The 22,070-nt window shown below is 38.2% G+C and overlaps 1 protein-coding gene across 1 annotated transcript in view; it reads left to right on the top strand.

Moving 5' to 3' along the window:
- Positions 1–6,456: 6,456 nt before the first annotated feature.
- GDPD4 (glycerophosphodiester phosphodiesterase domain containing 4) overlaps positions 6,457–22,070 on the top strand; it is a 77,565-nt gene continuing 61,951 nt past the window's right edge. The window contains exons 1-3 of the mRNA XM_032259156.1: positions 6,457–6,731; positions 8,772–8,875; positions 20,565–20,658. Coding sequence (XP_032115047.1) covers positions 6,543–6,731; positions 8,772–8,875; positions 20,565–20,658 — 387 coding nt within the window. The 5' untranslated portion in view covers positions 6,457–6,542. The remainder of the gene's footprint in view (positions 6,732–8,771; positions 8,876–20,564; positions 20,659–22,070) is intronic.

Below are 22,070 nucleotides of genomic sequence, written 5' to 3'. Positions count from 1 at the left end.
TGATCCTGGTTGGAAATTTATTAGTTTTGTTGGTCTTCTCAAAGAACCAGATTTTGATTTCATTGACTTTTTTCCTATTATTCTATAATCTCTTATTGTTATTATTCCTATTCTTCCATTAACTGTGTGTTTAATTTGCTCCGCTTTTACTGATTGTCTAAAGATGGAAACTGAGGTCATTGATTTTGAAATTTTTGTTTTTTTCTAGTATGGGCATTTAGCATTATAAATATCCATCTAAGTACTGCTTTAATTATACCTTACAAATGTTTCTATGTTGTGTTTTCATTTTTATTCAGTTCAAAAGCTTTTAATTTCCGTTTTGATTGTTTTAATCCAGAGTAACTTAGAAGTTGCTATTTAATTTAAAAATATTTAGGATTTTTCCAACTATCTTATTATTATTGATTTCTAATTTAATTCTAGTATTTTCAGTTCTAGTGTTTTTCAAGTCTACTCTATCCCATTTTACTATTATTGAGAAAGGGGTTTTGAAATCCAGACTATAATTTTGGATTTGTCTGTTTCTCTTTGGAAGAGCAATGAATTTTGGTTTATAATACTTTAGGGTTTTTTAAAAAACATTTTGCAGATTTATTAATAAAAATGAGAATGTAATCACATACCAAAACCACATCAGATATGAATAATTATACATTAACTCTCAAATATGTAAATGTCTATGCTGATGGAAGAAACAAAAGGGAATATTAGAGTTTCTAAAAATTTATTTTTATTAATACCTAATGTGTATACTTATTTTTTTAAATTTTTCCTTTTTTTTTTTTTTCTGCCAGAATTCAAGTGGAAATGTGTATACTTATTTATGGTATACATGTGATATTTTGATACATGCATAGAATGTGTAATGGTAAAATCAGGGTATTCAGGATATCTATCACTTTGAACATTTATTATTATTTCTTTGTACTGGGGATATTTCAAATCTTCTAGCTATTTTAAAGTATATGATATATTGTTACCTATAGTCACCCCACTATGCTGTCAAACACTAGAACTTACTCCTCTCTAACTGTATGTGTGTACTTATTGTACTTATTAACCTACCTTTCTTCATTCCCTCCCCCCACCCCAGTCCATTTCCATGTCCTTCCCAGAATCTGGTAATTATCATTCTATTCTCTACCTCCATAAGATCAATTTTTTAAGCTCCCACATGAGTGAGAATATACAATATTTGTCTTTTTGTGCCTGACTTATTTCATTGAACATAATGACCACCAGTACCATCTATACTGCTGCAAATGACAGAATTTCATTTTCTTTTTATGGCTGAATAGTATTGCATTGTATATATAAGCTCATTTTATCTGTTTGTCCATTGATGGACACTTAGGGGTGGTTCTCCATCTTTGCAATTGTGAATATTCCTGCAATAAACATGGGGGTGCAGGTATCCCTTTGATATACTGATTTCCTTTCTTTGGATAACTACCAAGTGGTGGGATTGCTGGATCATATGGTTACTACAATATTTTAGTTTTTTGAGAAACTTCATATTGTTTTTATAGGTGGTACTAATTTATATTGGTGGGAACATAAATTAGAGTGTGTAAGCCCTCTATCTTTGCCAGCTTCTTTATTTTTTGTCTTTTTGATAATAGCCCTTCTAACAGGGGTAATATAATATCTCATTGTGGTTTTGATTTTCATTTTCCTAACTATTAGTGATGTTGAACATTTTTTCATATATCTGTTAGCTGTTTGTATGTCTTCTGATGAGAAATGTCTGTTTAGGTTTTTGGCCCACTTTCTGATGGATTATTATTATTATTATTATTTTTTTTTTTTTGCTGTTGAGTTATTTGAATTCCTCGTGTATTCTGGATACGTTTCCCTTGTTGGATGAATAGTTTGCAAATATTTTGTTTCATTCAGCAGTTTATCACTTTATTCTGTTTGTTGTTTCATTTGCTGTGCAGAAACATTGTAGTTTAAAATAGTCCCATTTATCTATTTTTGTTTTTGTTGCTTGTGCTTTTGAGATCCTAGCTATAAAATATTTTCCCATTCCAATGTCTTACGGCCTTTCTCCTGTGTTTTCTTCCAGTGGTTTTATAGTTTTAGGTTTTACATTTGAGTCTTTAATCCATTTTGTGTTTTTTTCTTTTTTTTGGATATGGTGAGAGATAGGGTTCTAGTTTTATTATTCTGCCTATGAATATCATTTCCTGGCCTCATTTATTGAAGAAGGTGTCCTTTCTCCAATGTGTGTTCTTGGTGCCACTGTTAAAAATCAATTGACTATAAATACGTGGATTTATTTGTGGGTTCTCTATTCTTTTTCATTGGTCTATGTGTCTATTTTTATGCCAAGACCATGCCGTTTTGGTTACTATAGCTTTATAGCGTATTTTGAAATCAGGTGTTGTGATACCTCCACCTTTGTCCATTTTGCTCTGGATTGCTTTTGCTATTCAGAGTCTTTTGTGGTTCCATATAAAGTTTGGATTGTTTCTCCTATTTCTGTCAAGGATGTTATGATTGTTTTGATATGGATTGTATTACATCTGTAGATTGCTTTGGGTAGTATGGTCATTTTTACAATATTAATGCTACTAATCCATGAGTATGGGATGTCTTTTCATTTGTCTGTGTCCTCTTCAGTTTCTTTCATCAGTGTTTTGTAATTTTCACTGTAGAGATCTCCATTTTAATTTCTGATTTTGTTTTTTGGGGGGTCTTTTAGTGGTTTATCAGTTTCGTTTATCTTTTCAGAAAACCAACTTTCTTTTCATTGAATTCTTTGTATTGTTTTTTAGTTTCTATTTCATTTAGTTCGGCTCTAATATTTATTATTTCTTTCCTTCTACTAATTTTGGGTTTGGTTTGTTTTTGCTTTTCTGGTTCCTTGAGGTACATAATTTTATTTATTTGAAATCTTTCTACTTTTTGATGTAGATTTTTACTGCTATAAATTTCCGTCTCAGCATTGCTCTTGCTGTATCCCATAGGTTTGGGTACGTGTGTTTTCATTTCATTTGTTTCAAGATTTTTGTTTGTTTGTTTTTCTTCTTAATATCTTTGTTGACCAATTGTCAATCAGGAGCATGTTGTTAAAATAATTTCCCGAGGTCAAGAGATCAAGACCATCCTGGTCAACATGGTGAAACCCCGTCTCTACTAAAAATACAAAAAATTAGCTGGGCATGGTGGTGCGTGCCTGTAATCCCAGCTACTCAGGAGGTTGAGGCAGGAGAATTGCCTGAACCCTGGAGGCGGAGGTTGCGGTGAGCCGAGATCGCGGCTCCAGCCTGGGTAACATGAGTGAAACTCCGTCTCAAAAAAAAAAAAAAAAAAATTCCATGTTTTTTTACAGTTTCGAAAATTTCTCATTATTAATTTCTATTTTTTTCCCATTGTGATCAGAAAAGATTCTTAATGTGATTCAAATTTTTACAAATTTGTTTAGACTTGTTTTATGGCCTAACATGTAGCCTATCCTGGAGAATTTTTATGTGCTGATGGGAAGAATGTGTATTCTGTAATTGTTGGATAAAATGTTCTGTATATATCTGTTAGGTCCATTTGGTCTTTGTTTTCTTCAGCACATTGAAAGTTTTTCTTTCATTCCATCCTCTCTAGAGTGTAAGATTTCTACTGAGGAATCCACTATTAGTCTGAGTTCCCTTACATGTGACTTGATGCTTTTCTCTTGTTTTTGGAATTCTCTGTCTTTGACTTTTGGTAGTTTGACTATAAAGTGCCTTGGAGAAGACCTTTCTGGGTTGAATCTGTTTGGGGAGCTTTAGCTTCCACTATCTGGATGTCTGAATCCCTTGCAAGACTTGGGAAATTTTTGGTGATCATCTTATTAAATAAGTTTTCTAGGCTTTTCCAAAATGTCATGTAGGGTTTCTTTATTTTTTTCCCTCCCTCCCTCCCTCCTCTCCTTTCTTAACTCCCTTCCTCTCTCCCTCCCTCTCTTTCCCTCCCCTCTCTCCATCCCTCCCTCCTTGCCTGCCTGCCTTCTTCCTTTCGTTTTTGAGATGGAGTCTGGCTCTGTCACCCAGGCTGGAGTGCAGTGGTGTGATCTTGGCTCACTGCAACCTCTGCCTTCCAGGTTGAAGTGATTCTCCTGCCTCAGCCTCCCAGGTACCTGGGATTATAGATGTGCACTACCACGCCTGGCTAATTTTTGTATTTTTAGTAGAGATGGGGTTTTGCCATGTTGGCCAGGCTGGTCTTGAACTCCTGACCTCAAATGATCCACCCACCTTGCCTTCCCAAAGTGTTGGTATTACAGATGTGAGCCACTGTAGCCAGCTGGCCGGCCGGCCTTCCTTCCTTCCTTCCTTCCCTCCCTCCCTCCCTCCTTTTTCCCTCCCCTTTTCCTTTCCCTTCTCCTTCCCTTTTTTGAGATAGAGTCTCACCCTTTGCCCAGGCTGGATTGCAGTGATGCAATCTCAGTTCACTGCAACCTTCGCCTTCTAGGTTCAAGTGATTATCCTGCCTCAGTCTTCCAAGTACTTGGGATTACAGACATGCATTACCATGCCCAGCTAATTTTTGTATTTTTGGTAGAGACATGGTTTTACCATGTTGGCCAGGCTGGTCTCAAACTCCTGACCTCAAATGATCCTCCCACCTCCGCCTCCCAAAATTCTGGGTGTGAAACACCATGCATGCATGCATGCATGCATGGCTGGCTGGCTTCCTTCCTTCCTTCCTTCCGTCCTTCCTTCCTTCCTTCCTTCCTTCCTTTCTCCCTCCCTCCCTCCCTCCTTCCTTTCCCCCCCCTCCCTTCCCCCCTTCCCTCCTTCCCTCCTTCCTTTTCTTTTTCTTTTCTTTCTCCCCTTCTCTTCCCCTTCCCTTTCCATTTTCCTTTCCCCTCTCATTTCCCCCCTCCTTTCCCCTCTCCTTTCCCCGTCCTTTCCCTTCCCCTCTCCCCTTCCCTCACCTCCCCTCCCATCTACTTTCCTTTCCTTTCTCTGTTTCTTTCACCTTACTGGGTTATTTCAAATGACTTGCCCTCAGGTTCTGAAATAATATCTCCTTATTGAATTATCTCATTTGATTTCTGAATTGTTTTTCTGAATTCTTTTATTATTTATCAGTGTTCTCTTGTATCTCACTGAGTATATTTAAATTGTTATTTTAAATTATTTGTAGGCATTTCACACATTTCTTTTACGTTGGAATCTCTTGCTGGAGAATTATTGTTACTCTAAGTTGTCATGTTTCCTTGCTTTTTCATGTTTCTTGTGTCCTTATGTTGGCATCTGCACATCTGCTGTAACAGTTGCTTTTTCTAATTTTTTGGATTGGCTTTCATAGGGGAAGGTTTTTTTTTTTTTTTCCTGTAGATTTATCTATAGTGTTGGTTGAGTAGGGCACTTTAGCTTTGATTCTGGGTTCATGTAGTAGTATAGTCTCCCTGGCATTTCTTTGGCTATAATCAGTATCCTTGGTGTCTGTGATTTTATTAGTGGTTTAGGCTGTGGCTGTTAACTGAGGCTGTGGTGAGGCTTTGCTGGCAATGGGGACATCAGTCAGGTCAATCCTCAGGCCCCAGTGGTGGTGGTAGCAGGCCGAGTGTTCCTGTCCTTAGGCCCCTGACCAGTGTACATAGGCAGTGGTGTTAGCAGGTCTAGGCGGGCCAATTTTTAGGTCTCTAGGTGGCTTGCCTGGGTACTGACAGTGTCAGCAGTGTGCTGGGCAGGTGGGTGGGACCTTGGAGCCCTGGGGAGCATATGTGGTGTCAGTGATGCCAGTCGCTTTCCCAGGTGGCATGCACTGGTGCTATTAGTGACAGCAATAGGATGGGTGGGTCAGTATATAGGTACCCAGGTGGCACATGTGGGTAGGCATTGGTGGTGGTAGTGGTACCAGGTGATGTTGGCTTGCCCGCAGGCCCCTTAATGATGTACATAGGTGCAGGTTGTGGTGGGTGCCTGTGTTCTTAATGCCATTGTGAAGCCACATGCTATATATTTTGTTCTTTCTATCTCTGAAATATTTTTTGTTGGCAAAGGAAAAATAAACATCATATTTCAGTCATTGTTGTTTCGAAGGTTTCATTATTCACAACTGAAGCTAACCCTAACTGATTCCACATGGGAGAGGAAAGAAAGGGAAGAAGCAGCCAGCTGTATGTCTGAGTCACTTGTTAGTCAAGGATTGTATTTTCATATACCTCACTTGGGCCTTTACTTTCTCAACTTATTTCAACAGGATGTTGCAATTTACAAAGCATATTTGTATGTATTATCTAATTTGATTCTTTCAGCATCTATTAGTTGATAAGGACAGGGAATATGGTCCCATTTTAGAGGTAAGAAAAGTAAACCTAAAATGGTACAATGATCACAATAAACAGTCAAAAAGTTAGTGGGAAAGGTAGGATGAAGCTCTATTCTTCTGCCCCAAATCCAATATATTATCCTTTGTTATAAACAGTGTTTTAAAAATTCATCTATCATTGATAAAATTTTCTGTAGAATGGTGGGATAAGGTACATTAAGGGGAGCTACAGTAGATCCTGATTATTTTATTTGTCTTTCCAGCCAAAGGGTTGAATCATGTTTAAGAAGGTCAACAGGATTGAGCCCAAGAGGAACAAGACAAGAAAACCAAAAAAGCTTAATCCATGGATTTCACACATCTCCTGCCACCAACGCTATGTCACCTTCCTTACTGGCTGCTATAGTTGCCTCTGGAAATTCAGAAAATTGGAAAAAACTAAAGTTGGATTTTGTTGCTGCAGTTGGGTATGGACTGATAAGGAGCTGGACCACATTTTCTCAGATGTGGGGAGCATAGACTGGCCCCTGGCCCCATGGGGGCTCTTTACAGTCTCTGGGACTGGGGATGCTAGGGCTCCATTTCTTCCATAAAAGTACTGCACCAATGTTAGACTTATTAAAACATGTACTTGCTTTCTTCATTTTCTTTCACTTTTATTCTTCACTTTTCCTTACTATCTCTCTGTCATCCATTTATTCATTAATTCCCTTTTGCATTTATTCATTCAGTAAATCTTGAAGAAAAAGTGAGGTTGGGTACAATTAGATATTTTTGTCTAGGGATTATGGGGATGCGTTAATTGTAATTTGCTCTCCTCTGTGAATTTCTCTTCTCAGGAGAAAAAAATAGCAAGTGGGCAACAAGGTGCTCCTGTATTATTGGTCAAGCTAGTGCCTGATTTTCCCAAAGGAAGAGCTCTAGTAAGCCTGAGTGGTGGCATGTGGCCTAGCCTCTTCTAGGCCATCTTTCTATTTGTAAGCCATATGTTGGGACCCTTTGGTGAGCAACATGGCATAAGAGATTAAATGATCAGCACATTGAAATGAGAAAAGAAGAGCGAAATCATGTACCTTTACTTATTTGTAAATGTGGTCCAGCTAGGGTCCTAGAATCAGACCAATTAAATCATGAGTTTCTTATACCTGGGGTGGGGAACACAAGGAAAGGGGTAGGAAATGGGAGGTTTCCCTGGAGTAGGCAGGAATGTTCTTCTGTCCCCTATATCTTTCCTGCCCAGATATTTGGCCTCTATGCCAGTCACTGGAGATAATACGAGTGCTTCAGGCATGGTTCCAGCTCTCAAGGAATTCAATCTGCTGTGGGGAAAGATAAGTACACACACATACACAGTCTCCATATAGTAAGAGAAGTGCTGTAACTGTATGTGCATGTGCACAGGCAGGTACCAAGGGAGGGCCAAAGATCACTATTTTAGAAGGTGACGGGTGATTAAGAATTGGATAGGTAGAGAATCGGGGATAGTAAAGAATTGACATTGGAGGAGGAACCAAAGGGCATAATGAGTTTGGAGATTGGTATAGGTTTATTTTAGTTGAAGGAGAGGATATGAATGAAGTGAGGGGGAAAGAAGCTAGAGAGGGAGATGGGTCCAGTGTTGTGTGGTTTTAAGAATTTGACCTCTGCCATGTGGGGAATAAAGAATCCCCAAAGACTTTAAGTTGGTGATGTAGTCTGAGCTGTGTTTTGAATGATTATTTGATTGTGTGGAGGACATATTACTGGAAGGGACAAAACTAACACAGGGAGACTTCTTTGCCTTCAAAGAGAAAGCAGTACCTCCTCCATAATGATAACCTCCATTTTGGCTTTGAGCTTACACAGATCTGGGTTCTAGTCCTGCTGCTGCCACTTCTTAGCTGCATGATCTTGAGTCAATTATTTTACCTCTCTGAGCTTTCTTCTGCAAAAAATTAGTTAATGCCTAACTCATATGGCTCTAATGAGAAATAAATCAACTGAAGGTAGCTTGTAAAATTCCTAGCATTTTACTAGAACAAATAGGTACTTTAAAAAAAAAATTCATTCTTTAACTCTGATTCCTCTTTTCTTCTCCAGTGGGGTAGATTGATGACTAAATGAACTGATTAATGATGAATGAATTAATTACTCAATAAATTAATCACTAAATAAAATGTGGTAACTGGAGAGGCAGATGAATTCAACGGATGATTGTCTAGAGTCAGCTACATTCAAGAAACTATGCTATGTATTGGTAATGCAGAGATGTTCCCTTTCCTCAAAGAGGAAGCAGTGTAGCATCAGATAAAACATATAAATGTGTAATTCCAGTTCAGTGTAAGAAAGATTATAGATAGGTTTATACAGGATTTGGTAGGGGTAAAAAGAAGAGAGTGATCACTCCAGCCTCAGGAGGGTAATACATGGCAGTTGCAACTATGATGACCTTTGGCAAGTGTATATAGAAACTGCTGAGGTAGCAAGGATAAATGGAGCTAAGTTAGATTTCTTTTTTCTCTTCCTAGAAAGAGCAATTATTTTGCCCGTGCCTGATAATTTCATTTGTCTTATCTGTGATGTTGCTGTTCCTGTGGTTAGAAACATCCAACGAATACTTTAACTTTGACTGGTGAGTTTCATTTTTTGTACTTTCATTTGTATAAGGGCATTTTGGTCTGATAGCCACCTGGATTCTACCTCAGGTTGAAAAGATCTGGTGACATAGTAGGGAAGGCAGACAAAACTGGGCTTTCCTCAGCTTATGGGTGAAAGACCTGCCTTTGGGGCTGGGGTAGGATGCTTAGCACCCTAACCTGTTGCACTTTCTTCCACTGTGCTCAGTCTCACACTTAGACCAAACGTGGCTCAGTGGGAAGCTTCATGCTTCCAATGTCCACAGTCCTTCTACTCAGATAATGTTTGCCTGGTATCTTTTCTTTAGTCTCTTTGTCTGAGTTACTGATACCTAAACTAGTTGGTCTTCATGATCTCTGCCTCTGAACCCTGCCTTCTCTGCTGCTTCTATACCCTCTTCCTTCCCGTATTGTTCTTAAGGGGCTTCCTAGGATTCTGAACACAGTGACAGGTATTCCTTCCAACACCCTTTCATGGCTAAACTCCTACTCTGGGACTGTCCCCACCCTTTTAGTTTTTCTGGCTTGATGTCTTCTAACCTTCCTGCAAATCTTACTTGTTATTTGGTATTTGGGGGAAAAAAATTTGTTCAGATATGGGGCTTTTAAAAATGGAATACAGTTATATTTTCCTTTATAGAAGTAAAACATGGTTTGTTATTTTATGTGTAAAATACAAAATGTTAGAAAATATGGCATATGTTTATTCTCATTCTTGAGAGATAATCACTTGGTATATTTTTCTATGCTTATTTTTATATTATTATGCTCATATTGTATACCTAATTTTACTTTTCATTTTTGCTTAAAATAACTAAGCATTTAAACATTTTAAAACTCCTAATGAATATCATTTAAAATGGTTTAAAAATATTTCATGACAGATGCTATAATACACTTAGCCATTTAATTATTAGGCATTATAAGTGTGTCCAGTTTTCTTGTTTTTATAAACTAGTAATGCAGAGAAATCTTTGTATTCTGACTAATGTTCCTAGAATAGATTCCCACAAAGGGCATTATTGAGTCAAGAAGAATAAACATTGTGAAAATGTATTATGCCCCAAAATTAGCCAGGCATGGTGGTGTGTGCCTGTAGTCCCAGCTACTTAGGAGGCTGAGGTGGGAGGATCTCTTGGGCCCAAGAGGCCCTCTGCACTCCAGTCTGGGTGACAGAGCCAGACCTTGTCTCAAAAAAAAAAAAAAAAGAAAAGAAATCATTATGTCTATTGCCGAAGTACTTTCTCAAAATGTTATAGCAATTTCTGTTTAAAATAGAGCTATATGACAGTCAACATTAAATAGTCTAATATTATGAAAGTTTTTTCTTGATGAAATTTTTTTGTTTTAATTTGAATAATTTAGTTTCAGAACAAGTTTATTTAACTAATTTCTTTTCTTTTAAAATTTATTTTCCTCTGCCTACTTATCCATTGGGGGTTATCAGTTAGCCTTCTCATTGGTTCATCTGCAATTTTATTTATGGGCCAGTTTCTGAATTATTCCACAGAACTTGTATTTCAGCTTAAAATATAAATATTATTAGATAATTCATTTCTTTATATTTATAAATTTTAAAATACCAGCTCTGAGATCCATAGTTGACAAGGTTTATGCAAAGTCTAATATCCAAATCTTTCTGCCTCTCTCCCCACCACTTGAGTGGTATCAAAGACCTGGGGCTTACCACAAGACAGCAAAAATAGTGTGGTAGTGGTAAGAGGAAACTCTGGTTATCAAAATGACACCGGTCACTCTGGTCATTATTACTTCCATTACACAATGCCTCAGTTGAACACTTGTCCCTAGCCACTTTTTGGAATTGCTCTTCCAGGCATTCTACAGAAATATTCCTCACAACAGGCTTTTACATTGACCACAAGCATGGCTTGGAACCCTCACCATTGTTCCCAAGACTGAGATGCCAACTGGCCAGCTTCCATGATCTTCCTTGCAGCCATTTCCCATTTGTGATCCTCTTCTGCCAGGATGTAGCATGTAAGTTAGTCACAAGTCTGAGTACCAATGAAGTCTTTGATCCTAGTGCAAAGTTGCAGCATAGTCTTTCATTTTCTTCATACGTTTTTAACTTGAAGACTATTTTGTATAATAACTAATATAGCTATACTAGCTTTGCATGGTTTATCTTTTCCATCCTTTTTTTTCCAACGTTTCTATATCTCATGTTTTGGAAGTTTCGCTTATAAATAGCATATGGTTGAGTTTCTCAAATTCAGTTTGGCAATACTTTATGTTCCAAATTAAAAAAAATCTCTGAACTAATATAATTGCTAATATATTTTATTTGAGCTTACATCCATAATCTTTCAAATGCTATTGTCATATCAGTCCTGTGTTCTTTTTTTTTTTTTTTTTTTTTTTTTTTGAGGCAAGGTCTTGCTCTTGCTCTGTTGCCCAAGCTGAGTACAGTGGCGTGATTTTGGCTCATTGCAGCCTCTGCCTCCCAAGCTTGAGCGATCCTCCCACTTCAACCTCCCAGGTAGCTAGGACTACAGGTGCAAGCCACCACACCCAGCTGATTTTTGTATTTTTTGTGAAGACAGGGTTTCCCCATGTTGCCCAGGCTGGTCTCAAACTCCAGAGCTCAAGTGATTTGCCTGCCTCGACCTCCCAGATTGCTGGGATTACAGGTGTGGGCCAACACACCCAGCCCTGCTTTTTCTTTTCTTTCCCCTCTTTTCTTGCCTTATTTTTTATTAAGTATTTTTTATTACTTCATTTTTTCCTCTATCAACTTAGAGGATATACCCATATTTTCTCTCCTACTCACTCTTGCTTTTTTGTAACTACCCTGGAAATTACAATATGGAATCTTGACTCACTAAAGTTTTATATTAATTAGATTTTAACATTTTTTCTGGACAATACAAGGATCTTGAAACACCTTAACTTCATTTACCTCCTTCTGACTTATAAGCCATTCTCATCATGTATTTTAATCCTACATAATTTTCGAACCACATATGACATTATTGTTGTTTTGTATAGCTCATGTTCATTTAGATTAACCTACATATTTACTTTTTTTAATTGCTCTTCATTTCATCATGCACCTCTGATCTTTCATCTAGAATCTTTTTTTCCCTGTGTAACAAATAACCCCTAGGTGTCCCATAGAAGGTGACTTTGTTAGGAAGAGGAGAGGCCTGAGCTGTGTACGCCATCAAGCCGGTACCTAGAGGGAGCAGACTAATAATGTCTGTTCACACATTTAGATGCTTCAAAGCTAGGATTCATTCCCCCACAAATCACAAACTGGAAAAGTTTGTGCTTACTTCTAGGAAGTAACCCTGAAAGGTTCCAAATCAAAGTGTATTGCATTTATAAGATTACCTTCTCACCTGTAGCCCTATGAAGTTTACGAGCTTCCTGTACCTCAGCCAATTCTTCTAAAGAAAAATTACCTCACAGGCCACACTGTCTCTGGATTTCCTTCCTTTTTTGGATCTTGGCTCCATAGTTCTTTACTGTCTGGTAGATGTCTGATGCCTTCATTTAGGTTTTTCGAAACATTTTGTCTAGCTTTTCTAGTTGTTCCCCTTAGCTAGAGAGAGCAGAATTTTCTGGTAGGGTAATTGTAACTTCCCTCTTTTCCACTCTATGTGTTGTCTCTCTCTTTCTCACTATGTGACTGTTCCTAAGGTTTCTACCATCCATGTGTCTTTTTTTTTCTCATCTACAGTTACTGTCAGCTGACAGTTGGTGATGCTGATATAAAACATTGTAATATGTATTACGGAAAGGTGCAAGAAAGTTGCATCTTACAGCTGTGAGAGGCAGGGAAGGAGTCCTTGAAGTTTTCTTTAAACATTGTGACAGAAACTTTTAGATGAGTAGGTTGCATTGACTAGGCTGCCCCAAAAAATCTGTCTTGGTTGAGTGAGTAGGCCTACATCCAAAATGGAGGTGTGATTATGCTGCTAGAGGGTTATAACATAATGGTCCAGAGCAGAGAGACAACTGCTTAAAAATACTAAGTTAGAAGAAGCCTAAATTGGACACATTCATGTTGAGTAAGCCTACTGCATAGTCATCAGCATTGTATATTCCCAGCATAAAGAAGTGATGGCCAAGAAAGATTTCCTTTTTCAATTCCCACTGATGTTCAGGCAGTCACATAAGCAAACTCCTTCTCACTCTTTTCACTCCCTTTTTTCACACCACTACCAACAAGAGTAAGTATAGTGACTGGGATAGGAAGGAGTAGAAGAGGGAGAGAGAAAAACCAGTTCTTTTTTAGCCTATAATCCATAGCTGGGGGGTGAGAACTTCACCTGAGTTTGGTGAGAGGGCATTGAAGTAAACCAAACTAATAGTAATACTTATATATGATCGGATATCCAAAAGAAAACCTTTTAGGTTGAAAGGGATTAAAATAAAATATCAATATGGCCAGTAAAATGATGAGAAGAAGAATACCATGAAATGACAAACCTTAAGTTTTCCTTATTACATCAAAAGCAAAGTCAATATCATGATTTGGTTAAACTGATTAATTCTTTGGCTACCTCTAGAGTGCTATTAAGGCCAAATTTCAAGTTTTTTTATTTCAAAAATTTGTTTTTCAAAATCTCTGTTTCATTGTTTTGATAACCACCTTTGCTTGGGTTAAAACATCCTACTCTTGTTTCATGGATGTGAATCCTTGCTTTACATCACGGAAGATCTTAAATATATTTTTATTTATTTATTTATTTATTTAGTGGATTTTTTTCTGATTGTTCTATTAATTATGTTTTCTTGGGTCAAAGTTTTTCTATTTGTTGGCTTCATGAGTTTCATTTGTTGACATCCCTTACATGTTTTCTGATTCTTGATTGTTAGCTCATCTTCTACAGAGTACTTTTCCCAGTGTCTTGATCTGGGATACCTTTTGATAGCAAGGCTGTCTACCTGTTTACTTGTTCTTAGCATATCTAATGGTCCTTGTGCAAGGAGAATTTCCTTTCTAATTCCTATTAATGTAGTTGTATGTTCACTAACCTATAGTTTGCATCTTAAAAAATAAAATTTCTCCAGGTTTTGTATGGAGAGGAGGTAATTTCTGTCTTCTTGAGATGAAGATTTGAATTTCTTTGATGTGTAATACCTAGACCAAGTATAAAAGTGTTTCTCCTAACAAATCATTAACAATTTTCTCTCATATGCTACTTTGGGAACACAAAAATTGGGCTTTTTTTTGATAGAAAAAGTCTCATTTGGAAATTTTTTATTTTATTTTATTTTATTGCATTTTAGGTTTTGGGGTACACATGAAGAACATGCAAGATTGTTGCATAGGTACACACATGGCAGCGTGATTTGCTGCCTTCCTCCCCTTCACCTATATCTGGCATTTCTCCCCGTGCTATCTCTCCCCAACTCCCCACCCCGACTGTCCCTCCCCTATTTCCCCCCAACAGACACCAGCGTGTGATGCTCCCCTCCCTGTGTCCATGTGTTCTCATTGTTCAACACCCACCTATGAGTGAGAACATGTGGTGTTTGATCTTCTGTTCTTGTGTCAGTTTGCTGAGAATGATGGTTTCCAGCTTCATCCATGTCCCTACAAAGGACACAAACTCATCATTTTTGATGGCTGCATAATATTCCATGGTGTATATTTGCCACATTTTCCCTGTCCAGTCTGTCATCGATGGGCATTTGGGTTGGTTCTAGGTCTTTGCTATTGTAAACTGTGCTGCAATGAACATTCATGTTCCTGTGTCCTTATAGTAGAACAATTTATAATCCTTTGGATATATACCCAGTAATGGGATTGCTGGGTCAAATGGAATTTCTATTTCTAGGTCCTTGAAGAATCGCCACACTGTCTTCCACAATGGTTGAACTAATTGACACTCCCACCAACAGTGTAAAAATGTTCCTATTTCTCCACATCCTCTCCAGCATCTGTTGTCTCCAGATATTTTAATGATGGCCATTCTAACTGGCGTGAGATGGTACCTCAATGTAGTTTTTATTTGCATGTCTCTAATGACCAGTGCTGATGAGCATTTTTTCATATGTTTGTTGGCCTCATATATGTCTTCTTTTGTAAAGTGTCTGTTCATATCCTTTGCCCACTTTTGAATGGGCTTGTTTGTTTTTTTCTTGTAAATCTGTTTTAGCTCTTTGTAAATTCTGGATATCAGCCCTTTGTCAGATGGGTATACTGCAAAAATTTTTTCCCATTCTGTTGGTTGCTGTCTTCACTCTAATGACTGTTTCTTTTGCCATGCAGAAGCTGTGGAGTTTAATTAGGTCCCATTTGTCTATTGTGGCTTTTGTTGCCAATGCTTTTGGCGTTTTGGTCACGAAGTCCTTGCCTACGCCTATGTCCTGAATGGTTTTGCCTAGATTTGCTTCTTGGGTTTTTATGGTGTTAGGTCTTATGTTTAAGTCTTTAATCCATCTGGAGTTAATTTTAGTGTAAGGTGTCAGGGAGGGATCCAGTTTCTGCCTTCTGCACATGGCTAGCCAGTTTTCCCGACACCATTTATTAAACAGGGAATCCTTTCCCCATTGCTTGTTTTTGTCAGGTTTGTCAAAGATCACATGGTTGTAGATATGTTGTGTTGCCTCCGAGGCCTCTGTTCTGTTCCATTGGTCTATATCTCTTTTTTGGTACCACTACCATGCTGTTTTGATTACTGTAGCCTTGTAGTATAGTTTGAAGTCCAGTAGTGTGATGGCTCCTGCTTTGTTCTTTTTGCTTAGAATTGACTTGGCTATGCGGGCTCTCTTTTGGTTCCATATGAAGTTTAAGGTGCTTTTTTCCACTTTTGTGAAGAAGGTCATTGGTAGCTTGATGGGGATAGCGTTGAATCTGTAAATTACTTAGGGGAGTATGGCCATTTTCACAGTATTGATTCTTCCTAACCATGAACATGGAATGTTTCTCCATCTGTTTTTGTCCTCTCTTATTTTGTTGAGCAGTGGCTTGTAGTTCTCCTTGAAGAGGTCCTTTACATTCTTTGTTAGTTATATTCCTAGGTATTTTATTCTCTTTGTAGCAATTGTGAATGGCAGTTTGTTCTTGATTAGGCTCTCTTTAAGTCTGTTATTGGTGTATAGGAATGCTTGTGATTTTTGCACATTGATTTTGTATCCTGAGACTTTGCTGAACTTGCTTATCAGTTTCAGGAGATTTGGGGCTGAGATAATGGGGTCTTCTAGATATACAATCATGTCGTCTGCAAATAGAGACAATTTGACTTCCTCCTTTCCTATTTGAATACCCTTTATTTCTTTTTCTTGCCTCATTGCTCTGGCTAGAACTTCCAATACTATATTGAATAGGAGTGGTGAGAGAGGGCATCCTTGTCTGCTGCCAGATTTCAAAGGGAATGCTTCCAGTTTTTGCCCATTCAGTATGATATTGGCTGTTGGTTTGTCATAAATAGCTTTTATTATTTTGAGGTACGTTCCGTCAATACCTATTTTATTGAGGGTTTTTAGCATAAAGTGCTGTTGAATTTTTTCAAAGGCCTTCTCTGCATCTATTGAGATAATCAAGTGTTTTTGTCTTTGGTTCTGTTTATGTGATGAATTACATTTATAGACTTGTGTATGTTGAGCCAGCCTTGCATCCCTAGGATGAATCCTACTTAATCATGGTGGATAAGCTTTTTGATGTGCTGTTGCAATCAGCTTGCCAGCATTTTATTGAAGATTTTTGCATCTATGTTCATCATGGATATTGGCCTGAAGTTTTCTTTTCTTGCTGAGTCTCTGCCAGGTTTTGGCAGGATGATGGTGGTCTCATAACATGATTTGGGAAGGATTCCCTCTTTTTGGATTATTTGGAATAGTTTCAGAAGGAATGGTACCAGCTTCTCTTTGTATGTCTGGTAGAATTTGGCTGTAAACCCATCTGGACCTGGGCTTTTTTGGGGTGGTAGGCTCTTAATTGCTGCCTCAACTTCAGACCTGGTTATTGGTCTATTCAGGGTTTTGACTTCTTCCCAGTTTAGGCTTGGGAGAATGCAAGTATCCAGGAATTTATCCATTTCTTCCAGGTTTACTAGTTTATGTGCATAGAGTTGTTTGTAATAATCTCTGATGATGGTTTGAATTTCTGTGGAATCTGTGGTGATATCCCCTTTATCTTTTTTAATTGCATCGATTTGATTATTCTCTCTTTTCTTTTTTATTAATCTGGCTAGTGGTCTATTTTGTTGATCTTTTCAAAAAACCGGCTCCTGGATTTATTGATTTTTTGAAGGGTTTTTTTGTGTCTCTATCTCCTTCAGTTCTGCTCTGATCTTAGTTATTTCTTGTTTTCTGCAAGGTTTTGAGTTTTTTGATCTTGCTCCTCTTGCTGTTTCAATTTTGTCAATAGGGTGTCAATTTTAGATCTCTCCTTGCTTCTTATGTGGGCACTTTATTGCTGTATATTTTCCTCTAGAGACTGCTTTAAATGTGTCCCAGAGATTCTAGTATGTTGTGTTTTCATTCTCGTTGGTTTTGAAGAACATCTTTATTTCTGCCTTCATTTCATTGTTTATCCAGTCAACATTCAAGAGCCAGTTCAGTTTCCATGAAGCTGTGTGGTTCTGAGTTAGTTTCCGAATTCTGAGTTCTAACTTGATTGCATTGTGGTCTGAGAGACTGTTGGTTATGATTTCCGTTCTTTTGCATTTGCTGAGGAGTGATTTACTTCCAATTATGTGGTCAATTTTAGATTACAGCTAGTGCTCGACTGACGACCACGGTCGGGACCACGGACCGGTCATAACACGATTTGGTTGTAAGTTGAGTAGGCTATATGTACAGTTGAAATGGTGCACGCGGGGATGGTAGTGCTGCCAGAAGCTGGTCCGCACTGTCGTATGCCCAGCTGGGCAATGTTTGCACTGCCAGATGCGGAGCATTTGTGGCTAGCAATTGTGGTCGTAAAGTCGAATGGTCGTAAGTTGCACAGGTGGTAAGTCGATCAATACCTGTAAGTGTGATGTGGTGCTGAGAAGAATGTATATTCTGTGGATTTGGGGTGGAGAGTTCTGTAAATGTCTACTAGGTTTGCTTGGTCCAGGTCTGAGTTCAAGTCCTGGATATCCTTGTTAATTTTCTGTCTCGTCGATTTGTCTAATGTTGACAATGGGGTGTTAAAGTCTCCCACTTTTATTGTGTGGGAGTCTAAGTATTTTTGTAAATCATTAAGAACTTGCCTTATGTATCTGGGTGCTCCTGTATTGGGCATGTATATATTTAGGATCGTTAGCTCTTCTTGTTGCATTGATCCTTTTACCATTATGTAATGTCCTTCTTTGTCTCTTTTGATCTTTGTTGGTTTAAAGTCTATTTTATCAGAGACTAGGATTGCAACTCCCGCTTTTTTTTTTTTTACTCTCCATTTGCTTGGTAAATCTTCCTCCATTCCTTTATTTTGAACCTTTGTGTATCCTTGCATGTGAGATGGGTTTCCTGGATACAGCACACCGATGGGTTTTTGCTTTTTATCCAATTTGCCAGTCTGTGTCTTTTGATTGGGGCATTTAGCCCATTTACATTTAGGGTTGATATTGTTATGTGTGAATTCGATCCTGCCATTTTGATGCTAGCTGGCTGTTTTGCCTGTTAGTTGATGCGGTTTCTTCATTGTATTGATGCTCTTTACCATTTGGTATGTTTCTGGAGTGGCTGGTACTGGTTGTTCCTTTCTCTGCTTAGTGCCTCTTTCTGGAGCTCTTGTAAAGCAGGCCTGGTGGTGATGAAATCTCTGAGTACTTGCTTGTTCACAAAGGATTTTATTTTTCCTTCACTTATAAAGCTTAGTTTGGGTGGATATGAAATTCTGGGTTGAAAGTTCTTTTCTTTAAGGATGTTGAATATTGGCCACCAATGTCTTCTGGCCTGTAGGGTTTCTGCTGAGAGATCTGCTGTGAGTCTGTTGGGCTTCCCTTTGTGGGTAACCCGACCTTTCTCTCTGGCTGCCCTTAGCATTTTCTCCTTCATTTCAACCCTGGCGAATCTGACGTTTATGTGCCTTGGGGTTGCTCTTCTTGAGAAATATCTTTGTGGGGTTCTCTGTATTTCCTGGACTTGAATATTGGCCTGCTTTTCTAGGTTGGGGAAGTTTTCCTGGATGATATCCTGAAGATTATTTTCCAGCTTGGATTAATTCTCTCCATCACATTCAGGTACACCTATCAAATGTAGATTAGGTCTTTTCACATAGTCCCATATTTCTTGGAGACTTTGTTCATTCCTTTTTACCCTTTTTTTTCTCTAATCTTGCCTTCTTGTTTTATTTCGTTGAGTTGATCTTCAACCTCTGATATCCTTTCTTCTGCTTGGTCAATTCAGCTGTTGAAACTTGTGCATGCTTCGCGAAGTTTTCATGTTGTATTTTTCAGCTCCATCAATTCACTTACATTCCTCTCTAAGTTATCTATTCTCGTTAGCGTTTCATCAAATCTTTTTTCAAGTTTCTTAGTTTCTTTGCATTGGGTTAGAACATGTTCTTTTAGCTCACAGAAGTTTCTTATTACCTACCTTCTGAAGCCTGATTCTGTCAGTTCATCACACTCATTCTCCATCCAGCCTTGTTCCCTTGCTGGTGAGGAGCTGTGATCCCTTATAGGAGAGGTGTTCTGGTTTCGGGTGTTTTCATCCTTTTTGCGCTGGTTTCTTCCCATATTTGTGGATTTATCCACCTGTCATCTTTGTAGTTGTTGACTTTCTGATTGGGCCTCTGAGTGGACGTCCAGTTTGTTGATGATGAAGTTATATTCCTTCTGTTTCTTAGTTTTCCTTCTAACAGTCTGGACCCTCTGCTGTAGGGCTGCTGAGGTCTACTCCAGGCCTTGCTTGCCTGGGTATCATCTGCAGCGACTGCAGAACAGTAAGGGTTGCTGCCAGTTTCTTCTTCTGCTGTCTTTGTCCCAGGAAACCTATCAAATGTCAGTCTGAGCTCTCCTTTATGAGGTGACTCTTTGGATATATGGGGGTCAGGGAGCTGCTTGAGGAGACAGTCTGTCCTTTATAGGAGCTCAAGTGCTGAGCAGTGAGCTCCGTTGTTCATTCAGAGCTGCTGGGCAGGTACATTTAAGTCTGCTGTAGCAGAACTCATATCTCCCCCCTTTTTTCCCCAGGTGCTCTCTCCCGGGCAGTTAGGGCTTTATTTATGAGTTTCCATTGTGCTGCTGCCTTTTTATCAGGGCTGCCCTGCCCAGCAAGGAGGGAGCCTAGACACTGTCTCAAATTGGGCTTTTTTTTAAGGGCCTATATCTCTCACACAGAATAGAGCGATTAATATGGTGACTGTGATTGCAATTATGTCCAAAAATGCATAGGCACATGGACAAGGAGCCTGCAACAGTGTAAAGTATTAGTTTTGTTAAGGCAGCCAATTTAATGGGATGATTTGTTTCTCTTTTGGTATTCCAAAATTTCTGTATTATATTATTTTTTAAAAGATGACATAATTTTTAAATATGTATTCTAAATAACTTAATATCCTACTGTGTTTACAGACCCCATGAACATTCCCAATTGCCTACAGGACACAACTTTAAAACTCCTCAAATAAGTATCCGCAAAAGCTGCTGTTCACAAACTGCTTCTCTTTTTATCTCTCCATTTTCTTATGCCTCATCTAGTCTGGTTTTGTCCCATCCTTAACACAGATGCTACTGATTTCTGTAGTATTTTAAGAACTGAAACATATTTTTTTTTCAGGGTCACTTTTCTAGGAACAGGCTACTGGTTTTTCTGGTCTATTTTTATTCTGAGTTTAGCTGGGATCCTGACTGCCTACTCTTCATTACTGTTGGTGAGTAATGCTTCTGATTTCTCCCACTTCCTTCCTGAGTAGCCTGATGAGGTGCTCCTGCCCATGGTATAGTATCCAGTTGGTGCTGGGACTTTTAGAACCTAAGATCACTCTTGTCTTAGAATTGGGGTTTACATTAGCTAGTTGAATTTTAGTCACAAGAAATAGGACATGGAAGAAAAGCCTATTCTGTTAGAGGATGTGTCGTGCCAATTTGGCCCTTTGAAAGAGTAACAGAACATCTTTTTTTTCTGTTTTCTTATTTCATAGCCTGCCTATCCTATGGTTCACTCAGTATTGTCACTTTAGATGCCCATAGCTTTACATCAGCAGTATCTTTACTTGTCTCATGTCCCATCTTCTGAAAATCAGTCTTTCTGGGCCTTATAAAAATTTGCTAGTTTGTTAAACCTGTTCTAATGTACAAATGTAGTCACCTAGCCCAGATGTAAAGTACATTTTAGCAAAAGCCTTTTGGCAGTAATGTGACCTTGCTTCTGTTGCCTGACATAGTAGTATCATATAGTGTGAGAAATTTATGCCAGGCAAGAGAAAAGTTTGTGGAAATGGAATGATAACTTTAGACAGTTAGAGTTTTACAGTGCCCATTTATACATAGGGCAGATGACTTTCTCTGATTTCACCATTCCTTTCTCTATGGAATTCTTGTCTGATACAGAAGAACCTAGCCCCCAAATCTATTGCTATTTGCATGAACTTTTTCTTTCAACAAAACTTATTATTATATGAGCAGAACGTTGTGAGAAGTGCTGAGTATAGAGAGATCAATAAAAACTAAGCAGTTTCTGTTTACATGCACTGCACTTCATAGAGGTAGCTATGAGATATAAATTACATTCCTTGTTATTGGAGTGGGATCTTGAAGGGATGTTAGATTTGGACATATAGATATGGTAATGAGGAAGAATATTTTGGGCTGAGGGAGCTTCATGACTATATCAGCAAGACAAAATATAGGATGTCTTGCTGAGAGGGAAAGGTCAGTTCTGTTAGTATTTAGGGCATAATGAAGAATAATGGGAAAACATGGATGAAAAGATAGTTTTGTGAGATTTGGAAGGCCTGGAAAAAAAGGCTAAGACATTTGATATAAATCAGTTTTCTTAGGAAAATTATTCTCGATATTGTGGTTTGGAGGGTGGCTATAGGCAGAGAGACCAATTAGAAACTTTTCTTTTTAATGGGGAAAATGCAGAGGAAGGATGTGCTCTAGGCCAAATTCTGACCAATGAATTGTACCATTTTTATGCACAATAAACATGAAATGGTATAGTTAGGTTCTAAAGTTGGAGTGAATTCTAGTGTCCAGTAAAGCAACATATTTTAACGAACTTTCTACTCTACCCTACCTCTTTTTGGATGCATACAATGGCAACAATAGTGAAAAAGGA

Source organism: Sapajus apella, unplaced genomic scaffold, assembly GCF_009761245.1.
Source record: "Sapajus apella isolate SASKATOON/1434 unplaced genomic scaffold, GSC_monkey_1.0 scaffold106, whole genome shotgun sequence".
In the NCBI taxonomy this organism is placed as follows: Eukaryota; Metazoa; Chordata; class Mammalia; order Primates; family Cebidae; genus Sapajus; species Sapajus apella.
The sequence above is the reverse complement of the archived record's forward strand: the minus strand, read 5'-3'. Positions and strand labels throughout refer to the sequence as shown.